Source organism: Asparagus officinalis, chromosome 5, assembly GCF_001876935.1.
Source record: "Asparagus officinalis chromosome 5, Aspof.V1, whole genome shotgun sequence".
Classification (NCBI taxonomy): domain Eukaryota; kingdom Viridiplantae; phylum Streptophyta; class Magnoliopsida; order Asparagales; family Asparagaceae; genus Asparagus; species Asparagus officinalis.
Window position 1 is genome coordinate 73,254,357 of NC_033798.1, and position 24,408 is coordinate 73,278,764.

At 32.4% G+C, this 24,408-nt stretch overlaps 2 protein-coding genes across 6 annotated transcripts; one reads left to right on the forward strand and one right to left on the reverse strand.

The window, feature by feature from the left end:
- On the forward strand, positions 8-8,117 carry LOC109843891. Of its 5 annotated transcripts, none has more exons than XM_020412853.1 (3): positions 8-253; positions 7,391-7,410; positions 7,495-8,117. In XM_020412853.1, exons 1-3 carry the CDS (start codon positions 171-173, stop codon positions 7,680-7,682), a joined length of 291 nt encoding a protein of 96 aa, XP_020268442.1. In that variant the 5' UTR covers positions 8-170; the 3' UTR covers positions 7,683-8,117. The 5 variants fall into 5 exon arrangements, 2 of the variants coding, with proteins under 2 accessions (XP_020268442.1, XP_020268441.1); XR_002247825.1 differs by lacking the exon at positions 8-253 and adding an exon at positions 726-807; XM_020412852.1 differs by having other exon boundaries at positions 7,391-8,117.
- On the reverse strand, positions 592-1,869 carry LOC109843892 (ubiquitin carboxyl-terminal hydrolase 8-like). The gene is made up of 2 exons (XM_020412855.1): positions 1,252-1,869; positions 592-773 (listed from the first exon to the last, which is right to left on the reverse strand). Exons 1-2 carry the CDS (start codon positions 1,396-1,398, stop codon positions 630-632), a joined length of 291 nt encoding a protein of 96 aa, XP_020268444.1. The 5' UTR covers positions 1,399-1,869; the 3' UTR covers positions 592-629.

A 24,408-nucleotide genomic window follows, 5' to 3' on the forward strand; every position in this document is an offset into this window, starting at 1 on the left:
AAAAAAAACTAGTGTTACCTCCTTAACCCTTCTTAATTTACAAAATAAAAAAACTTAATCCTTCATATTAACTATCTAATCTAAACAGATTTACATTATTTTTAATCCCTCATGAGGGGTTAACTAAGTTAACCCTTCTCCTTAACACTTCTCTCCTAATACTTGGCCAGATGGCACCTACAGGATTTAAGGGACTATGCAATTTCCAAGATTCAAGGAATCAATATGCAATTACTGAATATTTAAGGGACAGGTATCTAAAAAAACCTTAGTTTTTTTTGTTATTCTATCCATAATAACTCAGAGATATAAAAATTAGATAGATAAGTAGAAATTTGCAAACAAATGCCAATTAATGAAATTATTTTCCTATTCAATAGTTATGAAGAAACCATTTTATGTGGAAGCAAGCCACCACTTTTAAGTTTTTAAAAATAAAGGAAAAGTCAAATCAGCAAAAACAAAATTCTTCGGGATCATATATTTAGGCCATAATGCAAAAAGTATGGGCAGAAATTTATAGCTACAAGGAAATAGGAAGTTAAATATGTATAAGTTCATTTGTAAGTACTATGAGTGATGAGTTTGAATAGAAAAACAGAGTTTGAAGTAGAACAGAATCAAAGGACTTACTCCAAACGTCGGTGGACAAACGTAAGCAATGGGAGATCTGCCTCATCTGTTAGTAGCCTATATGCTATAACCCTGTCACAATCTCTGATTAAGGATATTGCCAAAGTATCATCCAGGTGAAGAACTTGATCTGCATATACCTGCAGAAAGCTCCAATATCAACCTACATACTTTGTAAGAAAATACGTAGCTAACTACTTAGGGCCAGTTTGATATTGCTTTTTTTAGAGTGCTTCTGCATATTTGTTTTTCCAAGTAGTCAATACTATTGTTTGGTAAAAGCTTTTTTGGCATGCTTACTAAAACTACTTATGCTTTTAAGAAGGTGCTTTTAGAAGCAATCTAAATATGCTTTTAAAAGTATCTTCTGTTTTTTTTAGTTTATATACCACACATATCTTTTCTTTTAACAATGACCATTAAGCAAGCACAGTTATACCAAACACCATAACTGCTTTTTTAACATTTTTTTTTATATTTTATTATCAAATAGCTAATTTCAACAGCTTATACTTCTATAAGTTGCTTTTATAAGGAGCTTATTGTAAGCACCAACAATACTAAATTTGCCCTTAATATATCTAAAAGAAGTAAATTACATGCATTGCAACAACATACCTTAACAACATACAAGGTCTCGTTGTCCTTCAAAAAACAAGTGTAGCCCAAAGCCTGTATAAGATCCTTGCAGTTTCCATCTTCGGGTAGGTTTACAGTATACAACACAGGACCAGAAGTATCACCACTGAAGACTGTAATACTCATTGTTCTTAAAGCAATAGATGGTACCGACAGAGATAAGTATGTAAACAAGTCGAATGTGACTGAGCAAGTCGCACACTCTGGACAAGTTACTGTCGACTTGTACCCCCCCCCTGTAGTCAACCAATATACTCTAGATATTATTTTTATGAAGTTTGATTTAAAATCAATTTCAAGAAAATACAAAAAACTGAATGAGAAAAACAAGAAAATAATGTAACATCTAGGGTCCAAAAAATTTAAATTCCTTAATTACTAGGAATGATCAATTTGAAGAACAAGATTATATTGATGAAGTTCCCAATTGAAAAGATAATAAGAAATTTTAGCATTTAAGTGCTCTTGTTTCATCAATAATACAAGAAATGCCTCGTGTTAATGCATATTTTTAATTAATCATGTTGCTTTAGTAAAATGCTGCAGAAAATTAATTTAAAAGTTCTATGTGGATTTCTTGTATCATATTGGATGACTCTTGAATAACCCACCCAATAGGTAAATTTCTAGAGTATTTTAACAACATAAAATGATAAAATGGAAACAGCCACAAAATTAGTAGTTTGTCATATATTTTATAGAATTTAAGGAGTTATATACAAACTTGAATTACGACAAGTCAAAGTTTTCTCTTAAAGAAAGACGAGTTATTACTGGTCACTATATTTCTCTCGTAGTTGGGCATGTATATCCATATTTTAATTGCTTGGATGACCGCTCATGAAATTAAATACTATCTGGATTACTTGTCACTTCTAATGTTTTTTATTAATTTAGATTGTATATTTTCTTTCAGTTTAAGAAATAGAACTTACTAGGAATCTCACAAATCAGTATTTACAAGAATAAAATGTCAAATGCAATATAATTATCCAATATAAGTTGCTCGATATGTCAAAATTTTCACATTTGATTAGGGTATCCACTGCTAGTTGCTCTTTTCTTTCTAGGGTTACATTTGCATATAGTTAGTAAGGATCACCAAAGTGATTTGAACCTAGCATTTGTACATTCACTTAAAATATTTTGGCAGGCAAACCCAATAAATAAGATAAGGTGAGGGATATCATCACCCGTTATTTAGTCCAAAAATCACTTAATCACTTATCTTATATAAGCAAACCTTAAAATTTATTAGATATCGGCATCTAAAGATTCCAGCTCAATAGGGGATTAGAGATCTGAAGGGGTGAACTTGCTCTAAGGTTGGTTGATTCGGTTGGTGTGTAAGGAAAGAAGTCAGAGTGAGCTACCTCCAAGCTTGAAAGACGGCTTATTTACTGCAAAAACTCATACTCTCACACCACTTACCCGTTTCACACCGATCTAGAAAAGAAAGCAGCTTTGATAGAAGCAGAGGAATACCTATAGATTCCTGGAAAAATCCTAGATAGCTCGGGAAAGACCTTTCAATTGCAGAAAAAATAAAAAACTTGATAATCAGATGGTCTAGAGTTAGAATATGGGGATAATATCCAATTGCCTCGAAAAGAAGATCAAGGGGTAAAAATAGCTACTAGTTCGCTAGCTTTCCATCCATATATCCATATTATATCTCTAGAATGAAAAAAACCACTCGCAAGTCCTCGCAAGAAATGAGGTTACTTAATTGGTTTCTGAGTTACACTCTGTAGGCACCCACTCCGTACTTACTCTTATCTAGTCAATTGGTCAATTAATCTAATGTATGTTATGGTCTGAAGGAACGATTGGTTAGGAGTCGTCTAGTGATTTACATTTGGCGAAGAGGACCATAACTTGATTGAAGTGGTTGCTCCTTTACATTGTTTCTCCTTTTTTTTAATAGATCTTTTTCTTAGATCTTTATAAACAACCTTAAGAAAAAGGGAAAAAGGAGAGTTTCATTGGTGCATGCAATATCCCTTTTGCTCTTAGAAAAAGAACCAAGAAATGATTGTATAACATACCCGGAGACACCATGGAGGGAATTTGTTAAGACTTTCCTTTGAAAAAAAAATCCTATCAATAAAACAACACGCCTTATGAACCAAATATTATAGTTCAGACAAATTAGTGTCGAACCATTCTGGAAGTATTTTGATAGATTCAAAAATCTTCCAGTCAAGTGTCCTCATCATTCATTAGAGAAATTGAGGATGTTCTAATCAGGGTTGGGGATTTCATCTTTCCAGTTGACTTTTTTTATATTAAGCAACCAACCTGTTCTAAATCACAAGGATCGGATTACAGTCATCCTAGGCGACCATTCTTACCTACAACTAATGCATTGATCAAGTATAGGACCGGTCCAATGAAACTGTAATCCAGAAACATGAATGTAGACTTGAACATCTTCAATCTAGGAAAATAACCTAGTGATCCAGCTAACCAACCCCTGGAACTTGATCTGATCTAGGGAACACCTAGTGAATATTTTTAGGAAGAATGCACTGAGTTAGACCTAAGTTTAACCGATCTTAGCTTTGACTAAATCTTTGATGAAGAACTTAGGCTCCTACAACAATCAGTAGATCATGTCTCAACCTTGAGATAGCAAACTGAACCTGAACAACTTAGTCTAGAACCTCGAACCCAACTACGTCCACTCAAACCTCTAGCAAAAAATCTCGACAATGCCAATTATGTGAAAATGAAACTACGGGGTTAAAAATGTCCATCTCTGCATATGATGTGAAACATGCACATAATTCACCATTGAGATAGAGTTTTAATTAATTGTGGATTTATGGCTTCCAATAAATTTATTTCGTTTCAAATTATTCTGGGGTACTTGGCTTAACCAAAGGCATACCCCCATTTTACATTTGGTTTCTTTTGTCGGTTTAGAGACCAGACAACCTATCTTGATTTTAGCCACTTTTTGTGATTTTTCCAGTTTAGAGACATAAAAGTCGAGTTTGATTTGGGTCTTTCGAGTAGAGGACTTTCTCATTAGAAAAAAGTTTATTTGGATTTTTGTAACAGGGAGAGGGCTTTCCTGCTCTATATATATTGATTTAGAATTCTCTAATGAGTAGAGGACTTCCTCGATAGATGGATTTCAATGGATTTTTGATAAATGGAGGACTTTTCTATTAAGAATGGAATTTTAGGCCTTTTGACAAGTAGAGGACTTTCTTATTAAAGTATAAGATTTTATAGTCTTCTGATTAGGAGATGACTTTCTAAACAGATGGTAGTTTAAATTTGAAATTTCAATTTAGTGGCATAATGGTCGAATTTGATGTTTTACAGTTCTGGTATGTGGAGGTGAAGTTTAGAATTTGATCTAGATTAACGATATAGAGGTCAAATTTGCTATTTGGTTCAGTTTAGTGATGTAGAGTACGAGTTTGGTTTTTAGGATTCCAGATTAGTGACATGCAGGTCAGATTTTAGTTGGCTTAGTTTAATGACATAGAGGCCAAATTTGGAATTTTTCAATTTAACGACGGAGATATCGAATTTGGTTTTTGACCCAGTTTAGGGACGTAGAGGTCAAATTTGATTTGTTGTTCAGATTTTATATCTATTTATCTAGTTTAATGACTTAGAGGATAGCAAAATTGAACCTTTTGATTTTGATTGTGTACAAGTTTTTGCGTAGTATATATCGCGTGATGCACTTCTTTTACATCACATTTTATCCCATGTGTTTTCTTTCTACACCAGATTTTTATCTAGTTTAGGGACGTAGAGGTCTGTAGCTTCTCTTGAGCATATTTTTGCAATTTTTGCATCATCTTGTAACTTCTGTAGATTCTGAGAGCTATCTTATGATCTCTATAGCGGTTTAGGGGCATTTTTGAAATTCTGCACATCTCAGGACATTTTTGAAAATTCTACATAGCTAGGACCTTTTCTTGATGGGTTTTTGAAATTCTGCACATCTCAGGACATTTTTGAAAATTCTACATAGCTAGGACCTTTTCTTGATGGGTTAGAGTCTTTTCAACAATTACTGAACACTGTTTTAAAAAACCTCCGCCTAGTCCGCTTAGACGTACGCCTAGGCCTAGACGGTACCTAGACCGTCTAACTAGCGTCTAGCGCCTAGGCGGTATTTATTCTATCCATCTAGATTTTACGAGCATTTAGGAGAGCATTGTCTGTTTACGTGGATTACACCCTGTTGGCCTTGATTGTGATTTTATGTGGCGTAGCCTACACGTCCTCCAAACTCCATTAACCTTCAAATATGAACATCTTCACTACATCCTCCGACCTTCAACAAAACCTCATCGATCATCACGTAAATGAAGAAAGAAAAAAATCGCCCAGAAACCGCTTAGGCACCCGTCTAGACGACTAAACGCTGGATCATCGATCATCGAAAAAAAACGCCCAGAAACCTCATCGATCAAAAAATATTCTATCTTAGTCCCTCAAATCTGTCTCTCGGATATCACATATCAGTCGCTCTAATCCTATAGAGTTTTGCAAAATGGTCACTTTGTTAGTATTTTAGTCAAACTCTAACCATTGTTATTAACTCCAAACGCAACATCTGCTATTAGCAAACTACCCTCATTTGGATGTTTCAAACAATTGTGAAGCTCAACTTTGGGTGAGGATTCTTTTCTAACTATTGGTGGAGAACTCAACTGGATTTGGGTTATTTCAAGCGGGTATTGGGCATAAAGCTAGTAAGAAATGGGTTGGGGATAGGGGTGCATTTAGTCCATAAACAGTTTGAATATGATAGTTACACTATCTATATCCGCTTACCTATCACGAATACACATATGCCTCAGTAAGATAAATTCATAATCATATTCGCTAAAACCGGAGACGAATATGCATGCAAATATAAGTAGATATACATGTCGATAGATAAAAGCCGATATACATGCAGATACAAAACGGATATTAAACTATTGTGTTTTTTTGTTGAGATTTACGTGAAACCCCCCTCCCGTGGACGTAGGCTAGTTAGCCGAACCACGTAAATCTCGTGTTTGTATTTGTTTTACTTGTAGAAGACTAGAAGTCATTCTCTGCTTGTATTATGTAAATCCGCTTCTCTCAGGAATTTTTAACAATTACTTGTGTTTTACCACACAATAGTCAACCATCACCTCAGATCAAACCATCACCTCAGATCAGAAATTTTACCACCTCCAATCTAAATAAAGGGGCTCTGATACCAATTGTTGGGCGCAAAGTCACGCCCTCTCGCCGCGGAAGCGATATCACCTGAGAGAAAGCCCTGACCTTTGTTATCACAAAAGCACAAGTCAACTTCTATATTCTTGTTTCTCGAAGGAAACTAGAATAGATAGTGAAATTCTTATTTCTCAAACGAAACAAGAATCGAAAGTGATACATTTCATCAAAGTAAAATATATTTCTCTCATCAGTTCTAAGACCGAAATATCGAGGGAACCTACAAACTATGGTAACTCACAGATAAGACAAAAACAAACACGAGATTTACGTGGTTCGGCTAACTAGCCTACGTTCACGGGAGGGGAGTTTTACTATGAGGAGAATACCAAACTTTACAAGTTCTCTCTCAACTCGCTCTTTCTTTTCTCTCAAAAGAAACTCTACACAACCCACTTGTTTTTTCCCACAATTTTCCCCACACACTATAACTCCTCCACCCCTTCTCTATTTATAGGAAAACCAAAGGGGGGGGTCCTAGTTGGCGGGTTGGGGGGAACGAGCGGAAAGGAGAGCCGCGCAACAAGAAACAAAATTCGGCGGGAAAAACCCGCGTGAGGTCCGTGCGTTGCGCGAACGAAAGACAGGCCAGCGTGTGCTGCCGGCTCGTCCAGCAGATGCCCGCCCCCCCCCCCCCCCCCCCGCCGCCACAGAAATTAGTATTGGTCTGATAATTTCCCACCGCGCCGTCCACAAATGTATTTTTGTTCTGATAATTTCCCAACAGTAATATCATCAACAGTTAGCTATTCACAACACAGCTATCACCATCTTTCATGCATAAATTATTATCTGTGTGACGTGAAATTCAGTTGTTCTTTTTTTCCTATGTTTTAATTTGACACTCACCCCTTGGCCATTTTATATGCAGCATCCTGAAGAAAAACGTTGGTATGACTTTGATCACCAGCGTATTTGTCCCTTGGCCGAAGAAAATTCTTTCGATACATCAGGTGCTTATATTCTCTTCTACAGGAGGGTTGCATCAGACTAAAGGTGGCACACGTTCCTTTATGTATCTTATAGTTGCACTTGGAGCAAATAATAATCCCATAGACAGAGACTTCAGGCAGGCAGAAAGAGTCCAGAACCACAGGATAACTGATTTTGTTAATTCATTTGTTCGATTTATTCCATTGAACATCTTTTTTCCACTTAGTTGATTCATATAGAATTTTTGCCTCTGTAAATTTGTGTTTTTTTGGTATGACTTTGATCACCAGCGTATTTGTCCCTTGGCTGAAGAAAATTCTTTAGAGACTTCAGGTGCTTATATTCTCTTCCACAGGAGGGTTGCATCAGAATAGAGATGGCACACGTTCCTTGATGCATCCTATAGTTGCACATTGAGCAAACAGTAAATCCATAGGCAGAAACTTTACGCAGGCAGAAAGAGTTCAGAACCACAGGATAACTGATTTTGTTAATTCATTTGTTCGATTTATTCCATTGAACATCTTTTTTCCACTTTGTTGATTCATATAGAATTTTGCCTGTCTGTAAATTTGTGTTTTTTTAGTAAAATTGTTCAGAAGATGTTGCTACTGATTCCGCTGGATATTTGGCTAATGGAAACTGAAATCTTGTTTACTTTCTAAGATGCCTGCGTTTTTCGGGTTCGGCTTTTATTGATTATATGACCCATGCATGGCTGCGTTCTTGTATTATGAATTGCAAGGTATTTAGGCGAACTACTCTTCAATTCTTTCTATTGCGCAAATTTTGCCTGTCTTGGCTAGAAATTGAAAAGTTGTTCATTAATTTTAATGTGTACATAGACATTTTATAATGTTTGTTACACAAATATTTGTCTGGACATCTAATCATTGTTGCATAATGGCAACAGGAAGTACGTTAAAAGCTAGTCAAAATAGGGAATCATTTAGGCAAGAGAAAAACAGATAAGAATGAAAAAAATGTGTAACATGGTACAAGAGTCCATTACAGTGGTAGTTATGTCTGAAAAGCCAAGATCAAATCTCTAGATCATCAAAATTAACCTCAAATTAATTCATCAAATGGTTCAAACAATGGCAACTACATGTCTGTCTCCATTTTTCTATCAATATATATATATATATATATATTAGATTAATGTGTATCCTTGTCATAGGAGGGGATTTCCTCATTGACGCCTCTAAAATCACATGATTGAGCGACATTGTGGATGATCCGTTCCGTTGAACTTGATTTACATATTCTAAAACCCCAACACACCAAGTTTGGGGTGAACCCGTCGCCGTTTGACCCTTCATCCACTCGTATCAATTTTAACGGTTTTGAATTAATAGAACTTTTCACATGGCTCGATGGAGGGTAAAACGACGACGGATTTACCCCAAACTTGGTGTGTTGGGATTTTAAAATATGTAGATCAAGTTCAACAGAGCGGATCATCCACAATGTCGCTCAATCATGTGATTTTAGAGGCATCAAGGAGCTCTCTCTTCTTCTCTTCATAATTATATAGACTATTATATATATATATAAGTATAGGTAAAATAAATAATATATTTTATATATTCTTTATTTATAGTATCCTATACGTAGTAGTACTACTTATAATATTTATATATATATATATGAGGAATATGGGTAACTTGGGCCAAGGATCATTGGTAGTGATGTGACACATCTTGGATGGTGATGCTCCATCTTCAAGGTGTGATGTATGGACAAGATGTGTTCCACATCACTACCAAGGATCTTGGTACAAGTATACCCATTTTCTTCTCTCTCTCTCTCTCTCTCCTTCTATATATATTATATATAGTATTATATATTATAATATATAGTATATATATATATATATATAATATATATATATATTATATACTTATATATAGATATATATATCTAAACATGCATTTAATTAAGCGAGACGATAATTAAAAAGAAGCACTTACTAGGTTCGACGACCCACTCTTAAGTTAATATCTTCTTCTTTAATCTTATTTATAAGAAGGATCTTACAAGAGAAACTTCTTCACACTACAATCTCACACTGAACTTCGAAAATAAAACTTGACTGAAAAAAGCACACCTTATAACAAACCATACTTCTCCTTATATAGGTGAGAAGGGAATCTAAAATACATACTTTAAAATGCCACTTGGCAACGCACTGACACTGCACTGGAAATGCACTGGAAATGCATTGACAATCGTACTGACAAAGCATCTACTTTCCAAAAGAGGCTTTATTAAAGTTCCTTTGGAAAAAGCTTCTTTAAGAAGTACTGAAGAATATGATGAGTGGCTCCCCGAGGCTCAACTCATAATGACCTACCTAATTTTCTTTTTCTTTTCCCATTAGGTCTGTTGCTGGAACTTGATTTAGTATTCCCATGACAGCTTTCCAAATATCTTCTTCGTCTTCTTCTCCTTGTGCATCGGGCAGAGTGCGGTCTTCTCCGCAAGAATTAACACTTTTACTAGACTGTGTATCCATAGTATCGAATACTTCAAAATATTGTCTTTTCATATGATCAAAACATTTTTGCTGAATCTCAGCCTCAGAGGCTTGCCGGTATTTCCGTCGAATAATTTCGCTAATTGCATCATTGGGTTAACCTTTTGAATTTCTTGGGTCATAGACCTCTCGAGAACATTATTATTTCTCTCTAATATTTCTTCAATCAATTTAACCTTTTCATCAATAATGATTCCCTGCCACCATCTACAATAGTGGTTTCTTTTAAGAATAGGTAGATGTAAATCATCCCAATCAGACTCAAAGGTCCATGTCCATATCCATGGAATCTCTGTTTCAGAGAAGAAGTAAACAGCACATAAACCTTCGACAATATTATTGTCTTCCATTTTTGAAATGAGAGGATGTGATTCTACCCAAGCCGAATATAATTTAGCTATGAGTTCTGGTAAGATGCTTAACTCAGCACCATAAATAGTCCACCAATTATAGAACCATGCAGGAATACTCTTGTGAAGAGCTTCTGGACAAAGCTTTATTAGCCATGTATGCTTATTTTTGAGATTTTGATATAAGAATATATTATAAAACGGTTGCTTATAATCCCGATAATTAAAGGAATAAACTTCTTTTGAATTTTGGGTTTTAACCAGAGGCAAATCTTGGTTTGGGTTTAGAGCCCACATTCGAGGTAAAATAACCTCTCTGATGATACATTTACTGAAGTTGGGAGGGACAGTTCTATTTTTCAGATCCCCAAAAATGGACTATTTCCATTCCTTTCTGCATAATTAAAGTCCTCATCCATGATCTGGATTTTAATGACAATGTGGGGTAATAATTGTCATTTAAATATATTGTTCTGATATTTTCAATATCTTGCATCGAGGAAACATCCTCTGGTTCTAAATAGAGAACTGTCTCTGACCACCTTTTAGGTGTCCACTTGACTTCTTGTTTTACTATTGTTGAGAATGGTTCAGGATTATTTTCCTGATTTACTTCATTTATAAGATCATTGACAATGCCTTTATAAAAGGCTGGGCTTTTAGCCTGGCTACCTGAATAGTTCTTTTTTGCTACTGTTCTCCAAGAACTGGATTCAGGATTAGGATTCTCAGAAAAATCACTAGGACTATAAGCCCTCTGAGAATTATGCTACTGAGGATTAGTCCCCCTGCCTCCCCCCCTTAAATAGGGATTATGCCGTTTCATGGGCACTCTGTAAAAATTCACGAGTAAGAAAATCGGGTAAGTAGTTATTACTACCTTTAATATATTCAATTTTAAATTCGTACATAGCAAGTTCAGCTTGCCATCTAGCAAAGATTTGTTTAGAAACAAGATTCTTAACATCATTTTCTATAACACTTTTAGCAGAACTACAATCAATGCGTAGTAAAAATTCTTGATTAAGAATATCATCTCTAAATTTAGAGAGGCATTTAATAATAGAAAGCATTTCTTTCTTAATAGTTGAGTAGTTAAATTGAGCTTTATCCCATTTACCAGAAGTAAATCTTACTAACTGTTCTTTATTATTAATAGGATCAAGTTGTTTTAAAATACCTCCATAACCTAAATTAGAGGCATTGGTTTCGACTATTTTAAACAAATTACTATTTGTTAAATGAGTACAAGGTAGACATTTAACATGAATTTTTAATTTTTTAACAGCTTCAGTATGCTGATCAGTCCAAGGTTTAGCATTTTTTTAATCTATTATATAAAATAGTTGTGTCTTGGGCTAAATTTTTATAATAATCAGCAATATAATTAAGAGAGCCTAAAAATCTTTATAGTTGCTTATTATCACTAATAATATTAGAAAATTTAGAAGCAAACTCTATACTTCTATCAATAGGAATTATTGTTCCTTTATGAATATTATGACCCAAAAATCTTACTTGGGTTAGGAATAATTTTATTTTGGGAGCAGATACTGCTAAGCCATTTCCGATAGCTAAATTTCTAAATATTTCTAAATGTTTGACGTGTTGGTCAAAACTTTGGGAAAATATTAAAATATCATCTATGTATGATAAGATGAAATCCGTATAAGGAAGGAATATTTTATTCATGATATTCTGAAATTCAGAAGGGGCGTTTTTCAACCCAAATGGCATGACATTCCATTCATAATGTCCGAAAGGAACGACAAATGCAGTTTTATATCTATCTTTTTTTTCAATTTGGATTTTCCAATATCCTGACTTTAAGTCAAATTTAGAAAATATTTTTACATTATTAATGCGATTTAGTAAATCCCTTTTATTAGGAATAGGATATCTTATCCATTTTAAAACTGTATTTAAAGGTTTATAATTTATAACAAGACGAGGTACTCCTCTTTCTTGTTCAGCAACATTATTAACAAAAAATGCTGTACAGCTCCAAGGAGAATATGATTTCCTTATTAATTTCTTCTCTATAATTTATTTTATTTTTACATAAATCTAGATATTCTTTATTCATCTGACAAGGTCTGGATTTTGTAGGAATATCTTTTTTATTAAAATTATCAATATATGGTAAAGAAACAATATGTTTCTTTCTTTCCCAGAAAGCATTAGGTAGATTACTACATATAATAATCTTTCATTTATCTTCTATTTGAGTTATTAACTCTTTTTTCATTTTAATTTGTTCTTCTATTTGAACAAATAAAACTTCTTCTTTTATAAAATTAATTTGATTTTCTTTAAGAATAACTTTTCTAACTTCGTTTAATAAACGAGTTTGATGATCAGAAATAAATTCGAACATTATTTCATTATTTTTATAAGTGGCTTTAATGCCTTTAGTATCTACATTAATAATAGGCATAATATTATGTAGAAAGGGAGTCCCTAGTATAACATCTTGAGAAAGGTTTTTTTACTAAAACACATGGAATAGGAATACAAGTTCCTTGAACACATATATGTGCATTAGGCAATTTATATTTAACATCTAATTTATTTCCATTAGCACTACTCAGAGTCTGGGTAGTAATTTCAAAAAATTTTGAAGGTATAATTCCTTCATTGATACAATTTAAATCTGCACCACTGTCAACTAAAGCTATAAGATCTGGTATAAAAATCTGTTCAGCTATAGCTAAAGTAATCTTTATATATCATTTTTGAGAGGTAACTTGTTTTAGAATTTGTAAAAAATTTGTATTTTCTTGTTCTTTATCAGAGTTATTTTCTGATATTATAAGGGTTTTTTGATTTTCTTCATTATTAATTTTATTTAAAATATACTTGTTTTCTTGTTTAAGATTATTAACCTCTTTTTTCAAATCTTGAATTTCTTTATTTAGATTAGATAAAGAAAGAGATTTAGATGTTGTAGCCTGACTCTTTTGTCTTTTCAAATCTTCAGACATAGAGTAAACATTTTCAATGTTAGGTTTATCAATTTTTTTTAGTTTTTAAAAGAGATTCTATTAATTCTCTTTTTGTCTCAGAAGATATATATTCAGATATAATTTTAGTTATTATTTCATGATTTGAAGATATCATATTAATGGATAAACCATTCATATTAACTATTGCTTTCCAATAGTCAGCATTTTTCTCACAACTATTAGCTGTACATACACAAGGTGTATCTTCGTCAGAGTCTGACTCAGAGTAAGATGATTCATCCTCTTCAGATTCACTATTAATCATTATTTCATATAAAGTCTTTTTAAGACTTTCATCTTCTATGGCATCTATTTTCTTTTTTGTATAACATTTACTAGCATAATGCCCTAATTTTTCACATTTATAACAATGAATATCTTTTTTATCTTTTTTAGATTTAAAAGATTTTTTATAATGTTTATCTTTCTTATTCTTTTCTTCTTTAAAATATTTTTTATTTTTCTTTTTAAAAGAAGAATGTTTTGAATGTTTTTTATTTTTAATAACTTTTATTGGTTCTTTTTCAACTCTATAAGGTTGATCAAAAGCGAATTGTTCACAGAATTCTCCTAATTCTTTTCTTTTAGTAAGTCTCTGAGACTTTAATTGATTTTTTAGTTTTAAATCATTACATAAGGCTAATCCTTCTTTTATACAAGCATTAGCTAAATACCCATAAGTGAGATTTTCATAGGGGATATAACCTCATTGTTCATCTCTTATCTTATTTCTAACTTTATCTGCAAATAAAGTTGGTAAACCATCTATAAATTTTGATTTCCAATGAGTGCTATTAGCATTATCAAGCACCATAACTCTGCTTAAAAAAGTATCTTTATACCATCTAAAATGGGTTAAAGAGGGACATCTAAAATTCTGTAATAAGGTCCTTATTCTTTCTCCATTATCTTGATATAATCCAGTAAAATGGTGTGTTATTGCTAACATTAAAGTATAAATAGCGTCTTCTTGTGGGATTCCATTTACAATTTTAGTTGCGTTTAAAATTTCATCTCTAGCATTAGAGGATAAATAATTGTCCCACCATCCTTTAAGGACACCAGTAAAGCCACATGAAATGTATGAGGCAATCATTCTATCGGTATTACCGTTTTGTCTACAGACAGTAGAGTACATCATCATTCTATGCATAGTAGAATATATAAGAGAGTCAGATGCTCCATCTATATTCTACTCATAAATGTTTCTACCATTATAATCACTTTGGATATATGTGTCATTTTCTTCAAATAACATATCAGGAGGAGTAGGTCTTTTATAATAATACCTCTCAATCCTTTTTGAAGGATTTTTTATTTTATTAATAGATGTAAATTGATTTTCTAGAGTTAGTAATTCATTTTGAGTTAACTCATTTTTAGATGTATCATTTTGAAGATCATCATCTTCAGAGGATTCCGTTTGAATAACAGATGAGTTTGAAGCTACCATATTTAACTTAGAATTATAAAATTTCTTAGTTAATAGTTCTATTATATCAGAGGTGACTTCATCTCCGCTTTTAAACAAATTTTTAAAAGATGATGATCTTCAAAATGATACATCTGAAAATGAGTTAACTCAAAATCATCTGTTATTCAAACGGAAACCTCTGAAGATGATGATCTTCAAAATGATACATCTGAAAATGAGTTAACTCAAAATGAATTACTAACTCTAGAAAATCAATTTACATCTATTAATAAAATAAAAAATCCTTCAAAAAGGATTGAGAGGTATTATTATAAAAGACCTACTCCTCCTGATGTGTTATTTGAAGAAAATGACACATATATTCAAAGTGATTATAATGGTAGAAACATTTATGAGTGGAATATAGATGGAGCATCTGACTCTCTTATATACCAATTCTAAACATGCATTTAATTAAGACAATAATAAAAAAGAAGCATTTACAGGGTTCGACAACCCACTCTTGAGATAATATCTTCTTCTTCAATCTTATTTATAGGAAGGATCTTACAAGAGAAACTTCTTCACACTACAATCTCACACTGAACTTCGAAAATAAAACTTGACTGAAAAAAGCACACCTTATAACAAACCATATTTCTCCTTATATAGGTGAGAAGGGAATCTAAAATACATACTTTAAAATGCCACTTGGCAACGCACGGACACTGCACTGGAAATGCACTGGCAATCGTACTGACAAAGCATCTACTTTCCAAAAGGGGCTTTATTAAAGTTCCTTTGGAAAAAACTTCTTTAAGAAGTACTGAAGAATCTGATGAGTGGCTCCCCGAGGCTCAACTCATAATGACCTACCTAATTTTCTTTTCCTTTCCCTTTAGGTCTGTTGCTGGAACTTGATTTAGTATTCCCATGGCAGCTTTCCAAATATCTTCTTCGTCTTCTTCTCCTTGTCCATCGGGCAGAGTGTTGTCTTCTCCGCAAGAATTAACACTTTTACTAGACTGTGTATCCATAGTATCGAATACTTCAAAAAAATTATCTTTTTATATGATCAAGACATTTTTACTGAATCTCAGCCTCAGAGTCTTGCGGGTATTTTCGCCGAATCATTTTAGCTAATTGCATCATTGGGTTAACCTTTTGAATTTCTTGGATCATAGACCTCTTGAGAACATTATTATTTCTCTCTATTATTTCTTCAATCAATTTAACCTTTTCTTCAATAATGATTCCCTTCCACCATCTACAATAGTGGTTTCTTTTAAGAATTGGTAGATGTAAATCATCCCAATCAGACTCAAAGGTCCATGTCCATATCCATGGAATCTCTGTTTCAGAGGATGTAAATCATCCCAATCAGACTCAAAGGTCCATGTCCATATCCATGGAATCTCTGTTTCAGAGAAGAAGTAAACAGCTCAAAGGTCCATGTCCATATCCATGGAATCTCTGTTTCAGAGAAGAAGTAAACAGCACATAAACCTTCGATAATATTATTGTCTTCCATTTTTGAAATGAGAGGATGTGATTCTACCCAAGCCGAATATAATTTAGCTATGGGTTTTCATAAGATGCTTAACTCAGCACCATAAATAGTCCACCAATTATAGAACCATGCAGGAATACCCTTTTGAAGAGCTTCTGGACAAAGCTTGATTAGCCATGTATGCTTATTCTTGGGATTTTGATATAAGAATATATTATAAAACACCTGCTTATAAACCCAATAATTAAAGGAATAAACTTATTTTGAATTCTGGGTTTTAACCAGAGGCAAATCTTGGTTTAGGTTTAGAGCCCACATTCGAGGTAAAACAACCTCTCTGATGATACATTTACTAAAGTTGGGAGGGACAGTTTTATTTTCAGATCCCCAAAAATGGACTATTTCCATTCATTTCTGCATAATTAAAGTCCTCATCCATGATCTGGATTTTAATGATAATATGGGGTAATAATTGTTATTTAAATATCTTGTTCTGATATTTTCAATATCTTGCATCGAGGAAACATCCTCTGGTTCTAAATAGAGAACTGTCTCTGACCACCTTTTAGGTGTCCACTTGACTTCTTGTTTTACTATTGTTGAGAATGGTTCAGGATTATTTTCCTGATTTACTTCATTTATAAGATCATTGACAATGTTTTACTATTGTTGAGAATGGTTCAGGATTATTTTCCTGATTTACTTCATTTATAAGATCATTGACAAGGCCTTTATAAAAGGCTGAGCTTTTAGCCTGGCTACCTGAATAGTTCTTTTTTGCCATTGTTCTCCAAGAACTGGATTCAGGATTAGGATCCTCAGAAAAATCACTAGGACTATAAGCCCTCTGAGAATTATGCTGCTGAGGATTAGTCCCCCTGCCTCTCCTCCCTTCAAGAGGGATTATGCCGTTTCATGGGCACCCTGTAAAAATTCACGAGTAAGAAAATCGGGTAAGTAGTTATTACTACCTTTAATATTTTTAGTTTTAAATTCGTACATAGCAAGTTCAGCTTGCCATCTAGCAAAGATTTGTTTAGAAACAAGATTCTTAACATCCTTTTCTATAACACTTTTAGCAGAACTACAATCAATGCGTAGTAAAAATTCTTGATTAAGAATATCATCTCTAAATTTAGAGAGGCATTTAATAATAGAAAGCATTTCTTTCTTAATAGTTGAGTAGTTAAATTGAGCTTTATCCCATTTACCAGAAGTAAATCTTACTAACTGTTCTTTATTATTAATAGGATCAAGTTGTTTTAAAATACCTCCATAACCTAAATTAGAGGCATCGGTTTCGACTATTTTAAACCAATTACTATTTGTTAAATGAGTACAAGGTAGACATTTAACATGAATTTTTATTTTTTAACAGCTTCAGTATGCTGATCAGTCCAAGATTTAGCATTCTTTTTTAATCTATTATATAAAATAGCTGTGTCTTGGGCTAAATTTTTATAATAATCTGCAATATAATTAAGAGAGCCTAAAAATCTTTGTAGTTGCTTATTATCACTAATAATTTTAGGAAATTTAGAAGCAAATTCTATGCTTCTATCAATAGGAATTATTGTTCCTTTATGAATATTATGACCTAAAAATCTTACTTGGGTTAGGAATAATTTTATTTTGGGAGCAGATACCGCTAAACCATTTTTGATAGCTAAATTTCTGAATATTTCTAAATGTTTGACGTGTTGGTCAAAACTTTGGGAAAATATTAAAATATCATCTATGTATGATAAGATGAAATCCGTATAAGGAATGAATATTTCATTCATGATATTCTAAAATTTAGAAGGGGCGTTTTTCAACCCAAATGGCATGACATTCCATTCATAATGTCCGAAAGGAACGACAAATGCTGTTTTATATCTATCTTTTTCTTCGATTTGGATTTGCCAATATCCTGACTTTAAGTCAAATTTAGAAAATATTTTTGTATTATTAATGCGATTTAGTAAATCCCTTTTATTAGGAATAGGATATCTTATCCATTTTAAAACCGTATTTAAAGGTTTATAATTTATAACAAGACAAGGTACTCCTCTTTCTTGTTCAGCAGCATTATTAACATAAAATGCTGTACAGCTCCAAGGAGAATATGATTTCCTTATTAATTTCTTCTCTATAAGAGAATTTATTTCATTTTTACATAAATCTAAATATTCTTTATTCATCTGACAAGGTCTGGATTTTGTAGGAATATCTTTTTCATTAAAATTATCAATATATGGTAAAGAAACAATATGTTTCTTTCTTTCCTAGAAAGCATTAGGTAGATTACTAGGTATAGTAATCTTAAATTTATCTTCTATTTGAGTTATTAACTCTTTTTTCATTTTAATTTGTTCTTCTATTTGAACAAATAAAACTTCTTCTTTTATAAAATTAATTTGATTTTCTTTAAGAATAACTTTTTCTAACTTCGCTTAATAAACGAGTTTGAGGATCAGAAATAAATTCAAACATTATTTCATTTTTTTTATAAGTGGCTTTAATGCCTTTAGTATCTACATTAATAATAGGCATAATATTATGTAGAAAGGGAGTCCCTAGTATAACATCTTGGGAAAGGTTTTTTTACTAAAACACATGGAATAGGAATACAAGTTCCTTGAACACATATATGTGCATTAGGCAATTTATATTTAACATCTAATTTATTTCCATTGGCACTACTCAGAGTCTGGGCAGTAATTTCAAAAAAATTTGAAGGTATAATTTCTTCATTGATACAATTTAAATCTGCACCACTGTCAACTAAAGCTATAAGATCTGGTATAAAAATCTGTTCAGCTATAGCTAAAGTAATCTTTATATACCATTTTTGAGAGGTAACTTGTTTTAGAATTTGTAAAAAATCTGTATTTTCTTATTCTTTATCAGAGTTATTTTCTGATATTATAAGGGTTTTTTGATTTTCTTCATTATTAATTTTATTTAAAATATACTTGTTTTCTTGTTTAAGATTATTAACCTCTTTTTTCAAATCTTGAATTTCTTTATTTAGATTAGATAAAAAAAGAGATTTAGATGTTGTAGCCTGACTCTTTTGTCTTTTCAAAACTTCAGACATAGAGTAAACATTTTCAATGTTAGGTTTATCAATTTTTTCTTTAGTTTTTAAAAGAGATTTTATTAATTCTCTTTTTGTCTCAGAAGATATATCTTCAGATATAATTTTATTTATTATTTCATAATTTGAAGATATCATATTAATGGATAAACCATTCATATTAACTATTGCTTTCCAATAGTCAGCATTTTTCTCACAACTATTAGCTGTACATACACAAGGTGTATCTTCGTCAGAGTCTGACTCAGAGTAAGATGATTCATCCTCTTCAGATTCACTATTAATCATTATTTCATATAAAGTCTTTTTAAGACCTTCATCTTCTATGGCATCTATTTTCTTTTTTGTATAACATTTACTAGCATAATGCCCTAATTTTCCACATTTATAACAATGAATTTCTTTTTTATCTTTTTTAGATTTAAAAGATGTTTTATAATGTTTATCTTTCTTATTCTTTTCTTCTTTAAAATATTTTTTCTTTTTCTTTTTAAAAGAATAATGTTTTGAATGTTTTTTATTTTTAATATCTTTTATTGGTTCCTTTTCAACTCTATAAGGTTGATCAAAAGCGAATTGTTCACAGAATTCTCCTAATTCTTTTCTTTTAGTAAGTCTCTGAGACTTTAATTGATTTTTTAGTTTTAAATCATTACATAAGGCTAATCCTTCTTTTATACAAGCATTAGCTAAATACCCATAAGTGAGATTTTCATAGGGGATATAACCTCCTTGTTCATCTCTTATCTTATTTCTAACTTTATCGGCAAATAAAGTTGGTAAACCATCTATAAATTTTGATTTCCAATGAGCGCTATTAGCATTATCAAGCATCATAACTCTGCTTAAAAAAGTATCTTTATACCATCTAAAATGGGTTAAAGAGGGACATCTAAAATTCTGTAATAAGGTCCTTATTCTTTCTCCATTATCTTGATATAATCCAGTAAAATAGTGTGTTATTGCTAACATTAAAGTATAAATAGCGTCTTCTTGTGGGATTCCATTTATAATTTTAGTTGCGTTTAAAATTTCATCTCTAGCATTAGAGGATAAATAATTATCCCACCATCCTTTAAGGACACTAGTAAAGCCACATGAAATGTATGAGGCAATCATTCTATCGGTATTACCGTTTTGTCTACAGACAGTAGAGTACATCATTATTCTATGCATAGTAGAATATATAAGAGAGTCAGATGCTCCATCTATATTCACTCATAAATGTTTCTACCATTATAATCACTTTGAATATATGTGTCATTTTCTTCAAATAACACATCAGGAGGAGTAGGTCTTTTATAATAATACCTCTCAATCCTTTTTGAAGGATTTTTTATTTTATTAATAGATATAAATTGATTTTCTAGAGTTAGTAATTCATTTTGAGTTAACTCATTTTCAGATGTATCATTTTGAAGATCATCATCTTTAGAGGATTCCGTTTGAATAACAGATGAGTTTGATGCTACCATATTTAACTTATAATTATGAAATTTCTTAGTTAATAGTTCTATTATATCAGAGGTGACTTCATCTCCTCTTTTAAAGCCTGAAATATCTATAGGCAGTTTTAAAGTTGCCTTTTCACTATTAGTGTTAAGGATTTTATTTGTTTCTAATACTTTTAAGGAAGGTATTAATTCATTAAATTTGTTTATTAGTTTATCTAAATCATCTTCAATTCTTATTAACTATTTTCCTACAACTTGAAGATGTAAATTTGTATAATTATGTTGTTTAATAATTTTATTTAACTCTTTAAGAGTTTCATCATTTGATTCATTTTGTTTAACAAAAGCATTAGTTTCTAGATTACTAGAATGAATTCCAGATATTTTTAAAGCACCTGTTGGAGGATATATAGATCTTATATTCATACCAGTGGCAGATTTTCATTGTTTATAATGTTCTTCTATAACTCTAATTTGATTTGCTTGATTTTGTATATAATACTTTAAAAACCAAGGTATGAAATATTCTAGTTTCTTATCTTTTTGCAAGTCTGTATAATACTTGTCTTTGAATTCTAGCTGTTCAGTTTTTAAAAAGCTTTTAAAAAACCATTGTCTAATCTCTTTATGTTTTTCTTCGTAAAATTCTTTATTAAGAAATTTTCTTATATTTTTGTTTTCTTTAATATTCATATTAACCAGGCATTCTAAAACTCATTTCAGAGCTTGTTGGAGAGTTTCTCTCTTTTTCTTTATTATCTTTATATAATCCATGAGGAATATTATTCTCTGAAATATTAATGCCTCTAACATCATTAGTTCTATAAGAACCTGATCTAGCAATCGATCTTCTGGATGTACTTGTTACGTCAGATAGACGGATAGTTCTAGAAGGATTAAAAACAATTTCAACTTCTCCATCAACCTTTTGAGTTATTTGATCAATTTCTTGATTTATAATTGGTTGAGGTTGAACAGCGTTAGGTATGACCCAACTGTCGGGGAAATTTATTTCATCCCACTTAATTTGTCCATTAACAGCAATATTTGATGATAAAACATTAGTCTCGACCAGAACAGTTTTTCCTGGTTTAGAATGCATCTTAGCTTTTGGAGCTAAAGAAGTTAATGTTTTATAATGAATTCTATAAATTATGGCTATAGTCTCAGATCCTGAGATAAAGTTATAACCATGAGTTTTTATGTTTAAACTTACTGCCTCAAATATATTGGGGTCTGTCAAAGATAAACTTAAGTTTGGATAGACATTAAAATAAACTGGTCCATTACAAAGACTAGTTTCCATAATACCCATTAAAGATTGGGTCCAATTTAAACATCTTGCATCTCTCAGACAAGTTAATATTGATGCATTTAATCCTTGTAAAGTTAATGGTCTAAAGGCGACTTGTATTAAGCCGATGTGAATATAATTATATTTATCCATATAAGGCTCAATATCAATGGGACTAAGCAATTGTATTGTTTGCTCATCACGATCTACAGTTGTAGTTCGTTCTAAGGTTTTAATGGTTATTAAGGATTTATAATCTAAAAAACCTATTTTATAAATATCTCTATTAGGGATAGCCGGGATAGTCCATTTATTTAAAGCCTCAATTTCAGAAGTATATTCTGTACTTTGAGCATTTTTAACTCTTTTGCTCTTATTAAGGGTCTTACTTAAAGCAGAAGATGTAGAGATTAATTCTGACATAAAGGTCTTACAGATTTATTTATGTCAAACTAGTTATAAGGATACAAATTTACTATTTTTCTTTCTTTTCTTTAAAAATCAGCTCAGTTAAAGGTCTACACGTCTGTCAACGATTTACACTACCCTTTCAACGCCATCTCGGCAACAACTGGGTTTTACACAACACGACTTTGGTGACGTTCCATAGACTTAAGAACTAAGTTCATAAATAAAGAAAGGAAAGAACATATAATAAATTTACATTCTTATAAACAAGTCAACACAAATAAATCGTAAGAAGCAAATTAGCCAAGCATGGCTCTGATACCAATTCTAAACATGCATTTAATTAAGACAATAATTTAAAAAGAAGAAGAACTTACAGGGTTCTACGACCCACTCTTAAGATAATATATATGTATATATATATATGTATATATATGTATATATATGTATATATATATATAGGGAAAAGTGAATCTAAGGTGACACCTTAGGCTCCCACCTAAGGACGCAGCCTAAAATCACATCATTTCCTAATTTTTTTTACGATCCGCTCTGTTGAACTTGATCTACACGTTCTTAAATCTAAACACACCAATTTTGGGGTGAACCCGTCGTGTTTTGACCCTTCATCCACTCGCCGCAATTTTAACGGTTTCGAATGAATAGAACTTTTTGCACGGCTCAACAAAGGGTCAAAACACGACGGGTTCACTTCAAAATTGATATGTTTGGGTTTAAGAACGTGTAGATCAAGTTCAACGGAGTGGATCGAAAAAACAAAATAGCGAATGATGTGATTTTAGGCCGCGTTCTTAGGTGAGAATCTAAGGTGTCACCTTAGAATCACTTTTCCCATATATATATATATATATATATATATATATATGAGAATAATGGAGGTGAGCTGGCAAGGAGGGGATTTCCTCCTTGAAAATGATGTGGTACAATCCCCACCATGTGAATAAAGTAGGAGAGAGAATATCACATGGTGGGGATTGTGCCACATCATTTTCAAGGAGGAAATCCCCTCCTATGAAAAGGATACTGTGGCCCCAACCCCTTCTCCTCCAACAAGCCCCAAAAATCTGGTGCCCTCCTTTGAGCTCCCTTGATCTCCCTCAACTCCGACTCCCCCTAACTCCGCCGATCACTCTAGATCTTCCTTGATCTCTCTCTCGATCTTCTCCAACTCCGTCGACGGCCCCCAACTCCGCCGACTTCCCCCAACTCCGCCTCCAACAACATCCCCTATCTCCGCCAACATCCCCCAACTCAAATTCGAGCTACTTGGTTCGAGATTTAGCCTTAGGTGCCCTCCTTCGACGGGATTTCGTCAATCCCTCTCTGAACTCTGGTAAGGATCATACTCCAATTTCTGGTTTATTTTGTTTATTTGGCTCTGGTTTAGCCTCTGGTTTAGCCTTAGGTGCCCTCCTTCAATATTATGAAATTTGATATTATATGCCTTTTATATAGGTCAATTAATTTTTTTTTGTGAGAAATGGAAAACTTGGATGATGATAGTTTGATATATACTCTTCAAGTATCAGATGAGTTGAGGCCAAAAAAGGGGTAAGAATTTGACACAATAGATGATGTTGTGATATTTTACAATGCTTATGCTAAAGCAGCTGGGTTTAATGTAAGAGCTTGGACTACTCAGAAAGAGCCGGGAAGTGGTTAAATAAGAAGAAAGGAGTATGTTTGTTTTAAACAAGGAAAATCTCCAAGAATCGTGGATGTTAGAAAGAAAAGACGTCGAGGAAGCTTAGCTGAGGATTGTACTGCCAAAATTGTAGTTTTAAAATCAAACTCCGGAAAATACATTGTTATTGTTTTTAGTGAGGAGCACAACCACCCTCTATCAACACCATCAAAGGTTCATCTTTTAAGGTCCCAT

Excerpts from the sequence above, each read along its gene's own strand:
- LOC109843891 (XM_020412852.1), top strand. The coding sequence starts at position 171 with ATGGCACCTACAGGATTTAAGGGACTATGCAATTTCCAAGATTCAAGG. Across the intron at positions 254-7,390 it reads ACTGAATATTTAAGGGACAG|CATCCTGAAGAAAAACGTTG; the intron begins GTATCTAAAAAA and ends TTTTATATGCAG.
- LOC109843892 (XM_020412855.1), bottom strand. The coding sequence starts at position 1,398 with ATGAGTATTACAGTCTTCAGTGGTGATACTTCTGGTCCTGTGTTGTAT. Across the intron at positions 774-1,251 it reads AGACCTTGTATGTTGTTAAG|GTATATGCAGATCAAGTTCT; the intron begins GTATGTTGTTGC and ends AGCTTTCTGCAG.